The sequence below is a fragment of the Magnolia sinica genome, chromosome 4, assembly GCF_029962835.1.
Source record: "Magnolia sinica isolate HGM2019 chromosome 4, MsV1, whole genome shotgun sequence".
Lineage (NCBI taxonomy): Eukaryota > Viridiplantae > Streptophyta > Magnoliopsida > Magnoliales > Magnoliaceae > Magnolia > Magnolia sinica.
This window is the reverse complement of record NC_080576.1, coordinates 14,651,498-14,667,215: the sequence shown is the minus strand read 5'-3', so window position 1 is coordinate 14,667,215 and position 15,718 is coordinate 14,651,498. Positions and strand designations below refer to the sequence as shown.

The 15,718-nt window shown below is 39.4% G+C and overlaps 1 protein-coding gene across 6 annotated transcripts; it reads left to right on the top strand.

Moving 5' to 3' along the window:
- Window positions 1–243: 243 nt before the first annotated feature.
- LOC131242536 (GATA transcription factor 26-like) lies at window positions 244–12,683 on the top strand. 6 transcript variants are annotated; one of them, XR_009169656.1, is made up of 8 exons: window positions 248–749; window positions 980–1,089; window positions 5,837–6,205; window positions 8,292–8,751; window positions 9,370–9,442; window positions 9,797–9,922; window positions 11,776–12,297; window positions 12,433–12,683. XR_009169656.1 is itself a non-coding variant. In XM_058241241.1 (7 exons), exons 2-7 carry the CDS (start codon window positions 1,050–1,052, stop codon window positions 12,442–12,444), a joined length of 1,080 nt encoding a protein of 359 aa, XP_058097224.1. In that variant the 5' UTR covers window positions 244–749; window positions 977–1,049; the 3' UTR covers window positions 12,445–12,683. The 6 variants fall into 6 exon arrangements, 1 of the variants encoding a protein (XP_058097224.1); XR_009169658.1 differs by having other exon boundaries at window positions 977–1,089; window positions 11,776–12,288; XR_009169657.1 differs by having other exon boundaries at window positions 977–1,089; window positions 12,439–12,683.
- The last annotated feature ends 3,035 nt before the right edge of the window (window positions 12,684–15,718 follow it).

The window sequence follows — 15,718 nt, the reverse complement described above, 5'->3', positions numbered from 1 at the left end:
CAAGCAAATGCACCCATTACTAACATAGGCAGAACCATGTGTGTATGAGTGGCTAGTGCATGCAATTATAATGCATTCCATTACCAACGTACACACAACTTGTGTGTATATGAGTTGAAACTATGTTGACATACATGCTACAAAGCAGACTACTATCTATCCTTTAAAAGGGGTGGAAAAAAGGCCAGAGGCAGCGTGGAGGGGAGGACTACATGGTAGTATGGACCTTTGAAAAAGAATCTTGGGTGGGCCTTTGGCCTATTGAGAGATGAAAACGAGCAGTTTGTGGAAAATGAAGGCACGCATGTTATAAAAACGTTTGAAAACGACGAATGGATGCAATGATGCAGTCATCTGTGAAAAGAAAGGCAGAAATGGTGGAACAAGAACCTTTCCACCATCACCTATTTTAAAAAACAGACCCACCCCGAAAGCAAATAAAAGCCTCTCTTCTCTCTCTCTCTCTCTCTCTCTCTCTCTCTCTTCAAATGCTTCCTTTTATTTTGTACTTTTTCACCATAGATTTGATCTTACCATACAAATGGGAAGGTCTCATTGTTATCTTTTTTCCTCTCTCTCATGGAAAGTAAGAACTTTTTCTCTGAAGTCTTGTTGGAGAATGTAATGGAAACAATGGAATGAAAAAGACCCACATAGGAACTAAGTGTTGCATGTTACGCTGGCTTTTGTTTGAGAGAACAGAATAAAGAACAAAGGAAGTGAAATTTGCAATTGGGTTCTTGTAATCTGTAAGACTTTGATTTTTTTGGGTTCTTGAAATTTTAAATTTTGGTTGTTTATAATGTTTTTATAGCTTTAGAGCTTGAAAACCCATGTTTCGTTTCATGGATTTTCCTCTCTGGTGTTTATCCTTTTCCTTTTCCTTTTTAGGTTTGGTTGGGTTTTTTTTTTTTTTTTTTTGGGACTGATTTTTTATGTTCTGGTGTTTGGGTTTCTCTTCTTTGTTTGCATGCAGCAGTTGGGTTCTTTTGGTACTGCTGATTGGGCTGGTTTATTTAGTTGGAATAAGCTTGGAGAGAGAAACGAACATGGGTAAACAAGGACCTTGCTGCCATTGTGGGGTTACAAGTGAGTTTGCTTCTTATATGTTTGTTTATTGTTGAAGCAAAATTTTTTGGTTCTTGGCCTTTGTTTGGAGGATTTGTGGTCTGATTCTTTGGTTTTGTGATTTGATTCTTTTTGGAATAAGATGAATTGATAGCTTATAATGAATCTGTGCTAATTTAATAACAGGCTTCATCAATGGAATTTGAATTAAATGTTGGGACTATACTGAATTGCAAGTTCATGCATTTGATGAATTAGCTGCGAGCATGCTGTAAATTTCCATTGCTCAATTGAGTTAATTGAGGGTCTTGATCAGCTGATTTTGGTAAGCTGCTGTGCAATGCATGCATTAGAAACTGGGGCTTATCCTGTTTCCTGTCTGTAATCGACAGTTGTCGTGTTTATGCCGTCTGCACAAATAGTGGGCCACTGTTTCTATTGCTCAGTATTTATTTTATTTTATTTTTTTGAGTAAATTAATAGTTTTATGTTCACTATATTTTTTGTGAAGAAACATTGTTGGAAAAAATCTAAAAAGTTGATAATTGAGCATGCATGCTACTATATCTACTCACATGATGCATATAAGGAAGTCATAGAAGCAATGGTTTGTACAAAAATATGTAGCCCACATCTCCACTCAACTTCGGTGCTGATTGATTTGGCATTTCTAATAAAGGGTGATGAACATTTGGTTACCACACATGCTTAGAATGAAATCTCATCTTATATAGCAGTAAGAAGTAGTGAAACATAACAAGATCACAGAACTGGATACTCGACCATGACAGCTACTGCTCTTGGGTAAAGAATTCGTGATGGTCTAGATTTCAATAACATTGATTCAATTTTGGAATATGAAAAAAAACGAATAGTTGGTACAAGTAATCTTGTTTGGTTCTCATGGTAGAACCAATATGGGAGATTAACCATTGCCTTAGAAAAGACATTCAATGATGAAGCTAAGCAATTGGCCATTAAGGGCCTGCTGAAGGAAGTCCACAAGGCCCTTATCTTTGTGTGATGCTACGAGTGCATGAGGTTAGGATCTCAGCTTGAGCAATAGTGCCATAGTAATGCAGGGGCATTTTCACACCGGGCTTGAGTGGGGTAGCCTGTGGGATGAGGAGACACACTCGGGGTGGGTGGCCCGTGTGAAGTGGGGTCCACGAGAAGGTTCGGCCAAGGTCCTAACCCATGCTATGTGGGGCTTGGGCTATGAGATAAATGGATTGATTCGCCACTCCCTATCACTTCAAGCTTTTAAAGCAAGTGACTAATTGTCCTGCATCAATGTAGTATCAGAGCGGGAGGTCTCGTGTTTGAGACTCCTCACCAGGGGTGATTAATGCAGGGGCATTTTCACACCGGGCTCGAGTAGGGTAGCCTGTGGGATGCGGAGACACGCTCGAGGTGGGTGGCCCGTGTGAAGCGGAACCCGTGTGAAGTGGGTCAGAGCGGGAGGTCTCGTCTGGGCTATGAGATAAAGGGATTGATTCGTCACTCTCTATCAGTTCAAGCTTCTAGAGCAAGTGGTTAATTGTCCTACAACACATAGGTTGGTGGTTTATTAGATGAGACAATTTGAATATTTATCTTTCCCAATGGTTCTTTTTTTTATTTTTTTATTTTACATACACACAGACCCCTCCCCCACGCACACGCACTCACACACCCACACGTGCACACCCACCCCACACACTCTCGCGCACTGGCACCACAAAGGGGTGCTCGAACCGTGACCTCGTGTTGAAACTCCACAAGGGGTGCTTTCCCAATGGTTCTTGATCATGTGCATGTGCCATTGTTATTTATCAGGAGAACTGATCACCTGCAGCTGGCTACATGCTAACTTAGCATGCTGCCTGTCTTTCCTGGCAGCATGTCACATGTGTAGGACATATGACCTGCTTGGAAGGTCAGCTGCATCATAAACATCACCTGTCTTGAAAATCAGGCCGATCTGCTCATTTGGTGCACCTGTACGTTGAGCCAGACTGTCAGCTCTTTTGATCTAGACTGCATGGTTCCCTCTGATGAGTGGAGTGGCCTGATTCTTACACAAGGTGATCTTCATGGTGGGACCACCATTTGCATGGTTCATTGTCCTAGTTCTATAGAATGCATTGGTTGGAGAGATGGCTTCCTGCTAAGTTAGTGTGCAGCTGGTTTTAGGTGATCAATTCACTTTTCGTAACTTCATAAAGGATATTCTTTAGTTAGCTTCCTAATGCATTTTGTTTATCATGCTACTATCATTATATTGTTTTTGTTTCCTTTTGCATAGATGTGCATGTTATCCATCACTTCTAATTGTGCTTGTTATTCTAATGTGTGACTGCGAATGTTTTCAACTAGTGGTTGATCATCACCTGGTTTCTGTCCCTTTCTTGACATTTTGCATTTATCAATTGTAAAACATGAGGCATCCCACAGGTTCCAAGTCCATATGTGATGTTTTAGTTCTGCATCATGCCCCTTGCTTGTGCCAAAATAATGTGGATTCATGCTTTTGCAACAAGATCTTGGTTCTGAATGCAAAAAATTTATTATATTTTCTCGGCAACTTAAATTGGTGGGGCACACATATACACACATATACATTTTGCGTTTTTTTTTTATGTTTTTTTGTTTTTTTTTAAAATTTATTTATTTATAAATTATTGAGAACAGTATCTGTAGCTACTACTGGTTTCTCATTGTCCGTCCAAAATAATTAATTCTTATTGACCATGTCCTATACGGATCATCAAATCGATATCAATAAGCCCTATTTGAAGAGTCTCATATACAAAATGACTCAAATAATACCTGAAGCAGGAGATTCAATTTACCGAGATTCAGAAGCTGAAATTTCACCTCCCCAATCATAGGCTTAGCTAGAGCATTTATATGTTGTCCCAAATAAGCCTCACTCACAGGTATCTGAGCAATTCTTCCTGTTGCTTTTGCAGAACTTCCCTTTTGTTTAATCAAACTGTCGCCCATTAATACAATACCATCATTATTTGATTCCAAATTCAAAGCAATGCCTATTGTACCCTATCCAAACTCTACTAATTATCAATATACAACTTAAAATTAATTGAATGAAAAATACGTTCATAAAGCAGAGCCTGATTAATTGGGATAAGGCTTAGATGATGATGAACAATTCATTCATGAGAATGAATATTTCTGTGAGATCGCAGGTATTCTGCAGTTCCTTGCCACATCAATTGCCAATTCTTGGTCATTGAGATTCATGGGCGATTTGTCTTGCTGTTTAGTGATATATATTACCTCTCCTTTTCTCCTCCTTAAAGTAAATTGAAATGGTTGGATTTTTTCTATTTGCGTATGTGCGAATGCATTAGATGATATCTGAGTTATTCAGTTAAAACTAAAACCACAACAAAAATTAGTTTACAATAAAAAGTTATTAAAGGATAAAAGGAAGATAACGATATCTATGATCATGGCATAAGATCCCAAATTATTGTAGAGTTGTGGCTGATACCAAAAAAATTACAATTGGACCCACATAGAGTAATTTGGAGGGTCAAATATTAAACTTGTAAACAACCATAGCTAGTGATATTTCATAGTGGTCATCTCCAATGCAATGAATGTGAGAGTTGCACTTGGGGTGCTGTTCCACCTACTGCCTCATCATTCCTAGATCACTTGGGTCCCTTTTTGACATTTTGTTTCTCTTCCCGCTTTTGCATTTGCTCCCAATTCTTGATGCTTTGGATGACTGAGGTATGGGCAGCAATCACCAGGCTTCAAATTTCAGATTGCACAATTGGCATTTTGCATCAGAATTGGACCCACACATTGTCTTATTTCCCATATTTCCACGTCTATTTATGATTATATCCGTTTTTTTCTGTTCTTTTTGTATTTTCATATCAAAAGTTACTTTTCATTTTTGTTTGGGTTACCAAATAGGTATTTAGGTAATTAATTGTGTACTTGTGTCAAACATATTTCAAGAACCATTAACACATTGTTATTTTTTGAAGTTTCTTGTGAATGATTTGAGAGACCAGATGAAAATATCACTGTAATCGACAATTTTCCAAGAGCACAAGCCTACAAGATTCTATATCCATTTTATGATAATTGACTACAATCAGTAAGTCTTTCAGCTTATAGCTACCAAAACATGAATTTGTTGTAAATCTGAAATTTTTACAGAAATCCACTTTGGTTGAGATTTTATGTGCATCCATTACCCAGTCTATGCTAATGTTCTGAACTAAGCAGTAAGCCATTTGACGGTTCTTTTTTTTTTTCCCCCTGTTTTAAGAGGCTTACATCACTAACTAGTCTAACTGAGCACTGCTAGTTATATGCTAATAGAGAAATGGTGCTACAATGCATGGTTGGTAGAAGTACTATGAAGTGTCATCCCCACTGGACCACGTAGCAAGCATGCATGATGATTGGGACCATTGATCTGGCATGTCACCATGTGGATGATTATAGGCCCCCCTTGTACCATTGACCTTTGCTCATTTTGGAGCTAACCATCTATTTTGTAGCCCACTGATTGGATAGCCCAACCACAAGGTGGCACCACCAACCAAACCCGTGTCATGTATGAGGAAAATATGTTTTGACGTGCATCATAGTAGCATTTCTCCACTCCAACAACTTACCCATCTTCCATTTGTTTCACAATCTTGACGGGCTTACACATTGCGATTTCTCTTATTTTGGAGTATTTGTTTCATCAATTTTGCTTTTCTTTCAAATGCTGAGAGGTGGAAGATTGATACAGACACTCCACTTTGGAGGAACGGACCACCTGGGAAGCCGGTGTTGTGCAATGCATGTGGATCAAGATGGAGGACAAAGGGTTCGCTTTCAAACTATGCTCCGTTACATTCCCGTTGGCCTCCACCTATTGATTCTGATGACTACAAGAACTCTAGAGAGTATAAATCGCCGTCCAAGAAAAAACCGAAAATTCTGCACGTAATAAATCATGCTGAACATGCAATGGAAGTTGGAGAGACGGTATCAGGACATTACCAGCCCACAACATGTTTTGAGGATGATATTAGTAACAGATCAAGTTCAGGGTCAGGAATGTCATTCTCTGAGAGCTGCATTCAGCATGGAAGGATGGATGGAAACGATATCTCAGGTTTATCCCGACACTTTTACTTCTCTGCTGGAATTAACAAGAAGAAATTTTTAGGGCCTGCTTAGATCTGGGCAAAGTTGTGTTGCCACTAGCAATCCATGGCATGCTGTCAGTGCTAGCTGATTATGGACATGCTGTTGCCAACTAGTTGTTCTGTCCCTTGTTTGATAAACACCCTGGATCATGGATAAGATATATTGTGGCATGTGGGGGAAATTAAAGATTGGTTGGTGGCTCACTTACACGTGCATATGCACATTTGACACGTGCAGTGACACACACATGTGCCCCATTTTTTAGTGCATGAAAATTGACGGGGGCATGTATGCACATGTTGAATGGTTGAATGTGGACTGTCGCTCACATGGCACGTTGAAATATGTCATGCACATGCATGGATAAATATGATCCTCATGTGTACCGAATCTATAAAGTGTTATTGACACGTAGTTCCACCTCTCCACCAGAGACACCCAATCCATGGTATAACGGTCACATGTCCATGACTATTTGTCCAAAAGTGCAGTAGTTCCTGTGCACAAAGGGGTTGGCAAACCACAGACATGTACGTTTGTCCATGACTACCAGCTGAGGCAAAAATTTGCCCAATCCCAAACAACCCCTTAAAGGTTATCACCTTTTCTTTTTCCCTTTTTTTTTTTTAAAAAAAAAATAAAAATTATTTTGTTCTTAATTGAAAGTAATACTGGAGTTGCTTTTCAGCGCTGATGTTATCAATGGATGCATATCACATTGAAAACTGCTGAGGAGATGTAGCAAGACAATTGAGGGTTTTCTTCATGGCACATGTTCTAACATGCTCCATGAAGAAAACCCTTCATTGTCTTCATGAAGCTTTCCTTATCATCTCTCCATTGCTTTTGGATACTTTACATTTCGTAATTATGTTATTTGTATAGATTTTTTATTCCTTTATTTCAGGAGGGTAGAAATAAAAATATCAAAACATACCAGGAGTAAATGCTACCAATACTAGTTCGGTTGCCTCTGGAAGGAGCCTATTATAACTCTTCAGAGCTATTCTTTTCTATTTAATTCTAGACCAGGTTGTGCACCGCAAAAAGATTGGTTCTTTTAGGAAATAGAAGCAATGGCTGCCGATTATGAAATTTATTTTCATAACATTCATTTCCTTCCATTGAATTCCATGAAAGTCTTGATTTCATGCTAACGTGCATAAGAGGGGCACCTTTTGTCTGAAAACATTGAAGACTGAAAAGTATACCATGATCTGTGATTACCACTAATAATACCACAATTTCTAATTGCAACCTCACCGAGTACCATAAACAATGGAGGCAACGAAGATGGTGAAGTCATACCATAATTTCAGTGGTGTGATCAGTTCGATCACTGTAACCTGGTTGAGTGTCGTGGAATTTTTCTTAGGCCTTTTTCTTTATTTAAAAAAAATCTTTTCACACCAGTTGGCGATTAAATTCTATCAATGATATTGGACTCTAATGCTTGTGGGCCTGGGTGACTCCTTCCTCTGTAAGCTTCACCTTGGAAACAACCTTCAGTGCTTAGCTATTTAGCATGCATAGTTACTAGATTCAATATGCAATCGTATCACATCTGCGCGGCACCTATAGTTTTCCTTTTGTATGAGCTTCGGATCAGGATGGAATTGTATCAACTTTGAAGATCATTTGATGTATATTGATTGAAGGGTTGGGATTTTCCCAATTGAAAATCCTGGTCATCCATCTTTGGCATTTTTCAGTAGAATGTGAACAGTTTCTGCACTCTTATTGTAACTTTTCGTTCACTGGCGATTGATCGAAGCATTACGATTGTCCCATCGAGCAGAGTTTTTTGGGGGCATAGTTGATCCACTGCAGGGCACATCAAATCAATAGTCTAGATCATTGAACCATGGGAACCACTTCTACAAACTCCAGACTTGAGGATCCAATGCATATCCTGGGTCGTGGATTATATAGATCTTCAGTTAGCTGATTGGAGCCTGTATTTGTATAACAACATTCTCAATCTTCTGATAATAAATTATAACGTTTGTTTTATTTCAGCCCTAGTGACGCGATATTCTCTTGTTTTGCAGGTTCAGCACAATCGCATTTGTGGGACTCCCACATTCCTTCACGAAAGAGGACGGGCAATAAACGCCAAAGCCCATCACCTGTTGAAAAGCTCAGAAGAGATCTCTGTGATATTCTACAGGAGCAAGAATCATCCTACCCATCTCGGTCCTCAGAAGAACTACTTTTTGAAAGGGAAGAAGATCCAATGGCCTCTGGTGAGACAGGCTTGGGTGGTTTTCTAATCAAGGAGCCCCTTCCATCTGCAGAAGAGGAATCGGAAGCAAGCTCACTTATGACAAGAAACAAGATTTCATGTTTGAATGATGCTAATATGGGATCACCGTCTTTTTGTGCACATTCCCAAAGTTATGAAATTAGTTCAAGTCCACCATGCAAATATAAATTGACTCAGGACATAGAAGAGGCAGAGAAAATGAAAGAACAGCTGGGAAAACGTGATGATCTCGCAAATATAAATTCGTAAGCACGAGAAATTTTGACTCTAGACCATTTATCTCATCCACATTTACAATAGGATGTCAAATCCTACTCTTTCTACACGCCAGTGTGGCATGTCGTAGATTCATGTGTGTCATGGACCAAAAATCAGACTGATCCAGTCATCGTACTACTCTCACCAAGTATGCTTAACCATGGAGTTCTAATGGGATCCGGTACATTGGTGCTAGTGTGTAAACAATGGAATTTAATTTGAGGCCCTACTCTTGTGAGTGGACTTGGGGCCTGTTTGGTAGACACCCTAGAAGGAGTTCATCTCCTTTTAGTTAATCATAATTATGTATTAGAGATCGTGATTGTTGGTTATCAAAATTGTTTTTAATCCTTAAGAAAAAAGATCTTGAATGCATAATAACGATTGACTAAAGTGAGATGAACTCATCCTTAGGTGTCTATCAAACAGGCCCTTAGACCGCTCTTAGAGATAAGTTTTGTAGAAAGGCAAATGTATTTGCTTGTGCCTTTCCATCTACAGATCTCTTGTTTTCCAAATGCAGTGTGTGTGTATATATATATATATAGTTTTTTTGAAACTTCTTGTATTTTGTAGAAGCTCATTCTCTGTGCTTGAATGATTAGGGAGAGCCCTCTTCTCAGCAATCTCGGTGTTCTACAGAATATCCATTCACCTCAGAGTCCAATAGATCTACAAGTATGGCTTTTCTTTCATACTATCCACTTTATGATAATTTCAGACAATTAATCCACCTTTCAACTAGGCTGCAGTAGATAAAAGTTTGGGTCTGTCTAAGGATGAAATTGGGTGTCCAGCCAAATTTTGGCTGGTGGGGCTTCCCGAGTGTGCTTAACCAGAACACTCGAACACACCTGAAAGTCTTTTAACCCAAGCTGCACAGAATTATATCATTCGGTGTGGTTTCTGATGCCAGTCCATCTCAAGTCATGGGATGCCACTGTTAGTGTACATAATCCATAGCTACATACTGGAAGCCAACTGTGCCCCATTCAAGGTTTTAACTAGCTATATGCTTGAATGCTGTTCCAGCCGTTAACCGATGAAAGCTTTACATGGGAGAAAGAAACATCATCTAGCTCATCTCACATCATTGAAGCTGGGAATCCGCTGTCAACAAACAGACCTCTAACAAGCCACACTGGCAGACATCCGAGGGTACTTCTCTAAGCTCCACTATATTTCAGTTTATTCATATACATAAATCACTGGATGGTGCTTTAAAAAAAATCCATACGATGAATCATTTTGCCCCAATATTTTCATATTTATGTGTTGATACTACCATTAGTGTAAAGATTAAAGAACTTGAAATCGGCCAGTCCCTGACTGAGTATAACTGGCTTATCTTTTTTGGAAAAACATCAGTGTTGATTCGTTAAAATATAAAATCGAGATTTAAAGGAAAGGAATTTCTACAATAAATCAGCTAAGAATATTATCAACTTGATCGATTTTCTTAGAAACTGAATTTACCAAAAGAGAAAAGCCTCGCCTGAGTTTTTGGGTCCCCTAAAAACATGGTGATTTTATTTATTTAACTGGGAGTCCGGGCACCAAGGTTTTAAACTATTGCCTAATATAAAGACATGGAAGGATGGTTGAAAAACTCCGCTGACTTGACCTGGAACTCGCCTGAATCAACTCGACTTGGCTAAGTTCTGAGCCAAGTTATCTTTGAAACTTGGGTTGTAAAAGACTGTGCTGACTCACCCTTGACTCGCCGTCAACTCAGTTGGCTTGCAGTAATTCATGCCTAGTCATTCACTAAGTTGGTCTGAATTTCCTTCTGAATAAAAAAGAGGAGAGGGTGATTTGAACCCAAGATCCCTTGGGTGGAAAGCTGTGTTCTTTCAACGAGTGCATCGTACAATACCTATCAAATTTAGACATTTGTATTACTTATATGTAAAAGAAATTAGTATTTAGTATTATAAATAGGGAAATTGTACTATAAGGTCGACCTCATGGGAACTTCCCATGAGGTCGAGCTGCGTGGCCCCCACCGTGCTGTGTGTCGAACATCAACACCGTGCATTTGATGGGTCCCCTTTAGGTTATGGGATATCCCAAAAATCAGCCATATACGGAACTCAGGTGGGCCATACCATCTAAAACCATGTTAAGGCATGCCTAAAACATATAAAAGCACTTGGTAGGGTCCACCTGAGTTTTGGATGCGACTGAAACTTGGTCCGACCCGGGACACACACAAAGGATGGGCTGGATTTGTGAACAACATCTCGGCGGGCTCAATAAACGATTATGAATGTTTTAATGGGAGAGTAACCCCTCTCAACAGTTGTATGTGGTGTGGCCCACCCAAGTCATGGATTGACTTGATTTTTAAGCCCGTGGCCCAACATGGAATGGTGCATCTGACTGATGGGGTAGATGTTCAACACACATCACGGTGGGGCCCATGCAGCTCGACCTCATGGGAAGTTCCCATGAGGTTGACCTCATAGCACCATTTCCCTTATAAATATATCTAATTTAAGTCTTGAGTTAGATAAAGTCCCTGTCGAGGCTTCAAGTAAAACGCGGTGGACCTTCAAATCGAGTTCCGAGTTTTGGAACTGTGCATGGAAAACTGGGAGAGAATAACATGAGTAGAAGAAATGGATGGAAATGGTCAGGTTAGCCAGTAGTCCGTACACTGAATGATCCCTACAAATCTTATAGCTATGTATATGATGCTCGACCAAACCAATGGTGTTTTTAGTTGGGCCCTGCAACTGTACAGATGGGGCCATCCTTTAGGAGATCAAGACCATTCATCTGGTGCTGCCTATCCCCATCATGGACTGGTCACATACTGAAAATTTCATCCATAGAACAATCTTAACTTTTGGATTGTTGGCCTGCAAATGGATGAGTTAGCCAATGTTCCATATCCAATGATTTTCCAAAGGGTTACATGACTGCGCACGTCTCAACTACAAGTCATTATTTGTCACCACCAAGAGAATTTCAATATCCCCTTTTATATTACTTGTGTTCCATCCCAGGTGGATTTCCTATGAAACTGGCAGGGCCAAAAAGGAAGTTTGGAGGCTCTAAATCATCACAGCATACATTTTCATCCCCTACAAGCAAGTTCGAAAGCAGTTACAGATTTTATAAGTACAACCATATTCAAGGAAACAAATAATCAGGGTCTAACAGGGTGTTCCAATTCAAGCACAAATCTATCTGCCTCATCTCTAGACAGTAGAAGCTTGACTATGCTCAATCCGGTGAAGGCTAACTCAGTTGAAACACTCGATAAGGACTGCCTTGTAAGTTCACCTTCTGATGTTTCCTTCTCTCCGGAAGAATTTCTCTACTCACCATCTCAAAACAAAGAGCCAATCTAGAAGAAACACAATCGGCGGCCAAGATGTTCCAATTTCACAATCTTCGTTTTTTGTACCTAGCAGACAAGCCAGTACCATACCATACCCAAATCAGTCAACTCTTCTAATAAAGCATTTTACAAAGTCGGCGACCCATCCAATGCATGCGTTCTTCTCATGCTAATGGTTAGTCAGGTAAGTGTTTTCATGGCATTTTTTCTAAGGCTGTTGGTACCACCTTTTTTTAGTAGGGGATTTGAGCTAACATCAATCTTGTTGTTTCTTTCTATGATGAAGAAAGTCTTAACATTTGAATTCTCATCGTGGCAGGGACAGTTCTAATAAAGATGTATGTGCATATGGAGGTGTCTGTCTTGAAAGGGCCAGCTGTATGCAAATGATTCTACAAAAACAAGGTTCTGAATTTCTGGGGTCGGGTTGTTCATTCTGTGAATGGTTGAATCAAAAGGAAACTTTGATGTAGATGGTAAATTGGTTTGATTCGATCCTTGCTGATACACAATGAACTAGTCATGAACAATACATCGAAAGTCTTTTTTAGTATGGCATTTCTAACTCAATATCTGTTAAACCTTGGTATTTTTTCCCATGCATTTATGGACTATGTGGGCCATCATCGTGTAATGGGGAATCGGTGAATTGGTCAAGATGGCATCTTTCTTGGTCCTGGATTGACATGACTCACTCCATACGCAAGCTGAGTTGGGATATCCTATGTTCTATATTACGTTAACTTCACAGCGATTTGATTGAATATGATACATATGCTGTTCTCATGGAGATCATGGATGATTCTCTGTAGTGTGTAACTCATACCCCATCAATTCCCGTGGTTCGAAGCCTCTGGAAGGAGCGTATTCATGAATTTGCGGAAATTTATTGTTCGTATTCTCAAGAAAGTAATTTCTTATTGGATTCTCTTTCTAACTTTGCATCTGACAACCGAGAAAAATACGTTTTTAGTGCTACGGCTAGGCTTTCTACAAAAGATGGGTTCTATCATTTAAGAGTTATGCATGTAATTATGGATTTGTTTATATTGATTTTAGACTTAAAGTTTCACACCCTCCTAGTTAATATGAACTTTTATTATATTATGTTAATAAATTTTGATCGTAACATCCACTCTGGGAAAAAAAAAAAATTTACATTGTAAGGAGCCCAGCATGTGAGATTTGTAAGTTGCATTTGATCGACGGTACAACCAGACATCATCCATCATATGGAGAGCTTGTTAGGGCCTGTTTGGCCGGGCAGATTGGATGGGATTGGATGGTATTAGAGTGGATTGCACGGATTTCAAGGTAATGATAGCTGCGTCAGTGGATTGGTGGAAGATCTATGGGATTGCTATATCTGGTCTGTTTGGCACGCCCGGCCAATCCCGGGATTAAACCTTCCAATCCCTTTCGATCCCTCAAACCAAACACATCCCAGGTAATTTTGAAGGGATTAGGGTGGATTGGATGGGATTTAAAGGTAATGATGGTGATGTCAGTGGATTGTCTTAAGATCCATGGGATTGCTATATCCCGGGATCAGGATCCCCTGTCTGTTTGGCATGCCTGGCCAATCCCGGGATCTATCTTCCAATCCCTTCCAATTCCATCCAATCTACCTGGCCAAACACGCCCTTAGTGTACACAGTCTTGTAGACGACGGTATGCTTCCTTTCATATTTACTTGTATACCTTATTTGTTTGTAGACATACCTTATTTGTATATTTCTCTTCTCTGTAAATTAATGAAAACAAGTGGGAGAAAATAAAAACCCCAAAATATCTGAATCTACATAGCTTTCCCAAAGGATTAGCTGGATGTGTGGAAACAAGTCTATGGAATTTTGTTCCATGGAAGTAGCTTATTCTTACATTTGGATGTGCCCAAAGCAGCTCGGATTCTGTTTTTTCAGTTCAAGCTGTTTTTGCTTTCTTTGCTAGCAAGAAAAGTGGATCCTCCTGGATGAAAATCCTTACTGTTTTAAAAACCCCTTTTGGCACACCTCTTCACCAGGCACCCACCCATCTCTCTCCAACAGCTCCTTCCTCTCACAGTCATGTTTTTTTTTTTTTTTCGATCTTGCCTGATGAATGTCTCAGGTCTTAGACACATGTGCCATTGTGGTTAATAAAGATATCTGTTTACCAAAATGTTAAATGAAAGTGAGGAAAACCCATCTCAAGTTCGATGCACCTAGGAACACAATATTCCATGCACATGTGTCAGAGTTCGAAATGTATCACGTGCAACCTTCCAAGTTTAAGCACCTTACGTATGCCACATGTGCCATTATTAATCTTCAACTGTCTTATATGTGCCATATGTGTCAATTTGCAATGCAATGTAAATATACCATTAATTCCTTATCTTATTATTTTATTTTATTTTTTTTCTTTATGAGTAGGTCTTTGAACTACAATTTATAATCCACCTCGTAAATAACTTTTATTCTACCATGTGCATGTGACATCCAACCCTTCTAATAGGTTGTGCCCACCATGAGGATCAACTTGCATAAAATTCAGCTACATCCACTCATTGCATGGACCACGTTTATATTTTATTATTTATCAAGAGTTAGAAATTGCTTTCTATGATATGATCCACCTGATGAATGATTAGGGCTGGTTTTTGAAAAAAAAAATGATCCTCATGGTCCACCTAACCTATTGGAAGAGTTGGACGTTGCATATATACATGATCAAACGAAAGTTATTTGTTGGGTGGACCATAGATTGTGGTCCATCTAGTTGGACTTGAGACCTCTTTTTTATAAGATGTTCAATCGAGGAGGATGCTTAAAAGCTACTGAACCGAACAGTGCCAATTGAAGGATTATTTAGAATAGAGGGAGGATGTTCTTCCCACTCCTTGTAATTTTCAGTTGCTATTATATAGACAAAATGTCAACAACACCATTATCTTGTCGTTGAACCTTCCATGCATGGGTTTGGAAGTCCATATCATCAGCTGGTGGATTCTCCAACTCCATGTTTATTTGGTCACACGATGAGCAGAGGCTCGCCATCAATTTTAATCTCTATTTGCAAAATGAATTTTTAGAGTTGGTAACATAAGGCAACGACAGTATAATTACAGAACTAAGCGGCAAATGCCATAGGAAATGGCCAGAGTTATTCCGAATAACACCACCCCTATATCCATCCGTAGTGATTCCGGATGTATCAATCTAATATGATTCTAGTGTATAATTTATGTGGAATTGCAAAGGACCGTTATATGTATCGAATATGGAGATCAAATAAACGGTATGATTGAGAGGTCATAGTGGTAGTGGTAGGAGATGGCTAGAATCTTCCCCACCTTACATTTGAGAAACACCATGATGGGATGAAAAGCTTCAGTTGTATGTAGGCTCAGGGACTCGGTTTTGTTTATATAGTTTAAAAGATTGAGGAGTTTGGAACCATTGAAACTCCTCACACTAGTAACTCCACACCAATTTGAGTTCGACTAGAACACTATTCATTTGACACAATTGTAGCGCACACACTTCACTACTAGCCACCCCATTAGGAAATCGATACCAAGACCTCAGCATTGAAACGAGATATTTTCACTTGGTCTACTACAT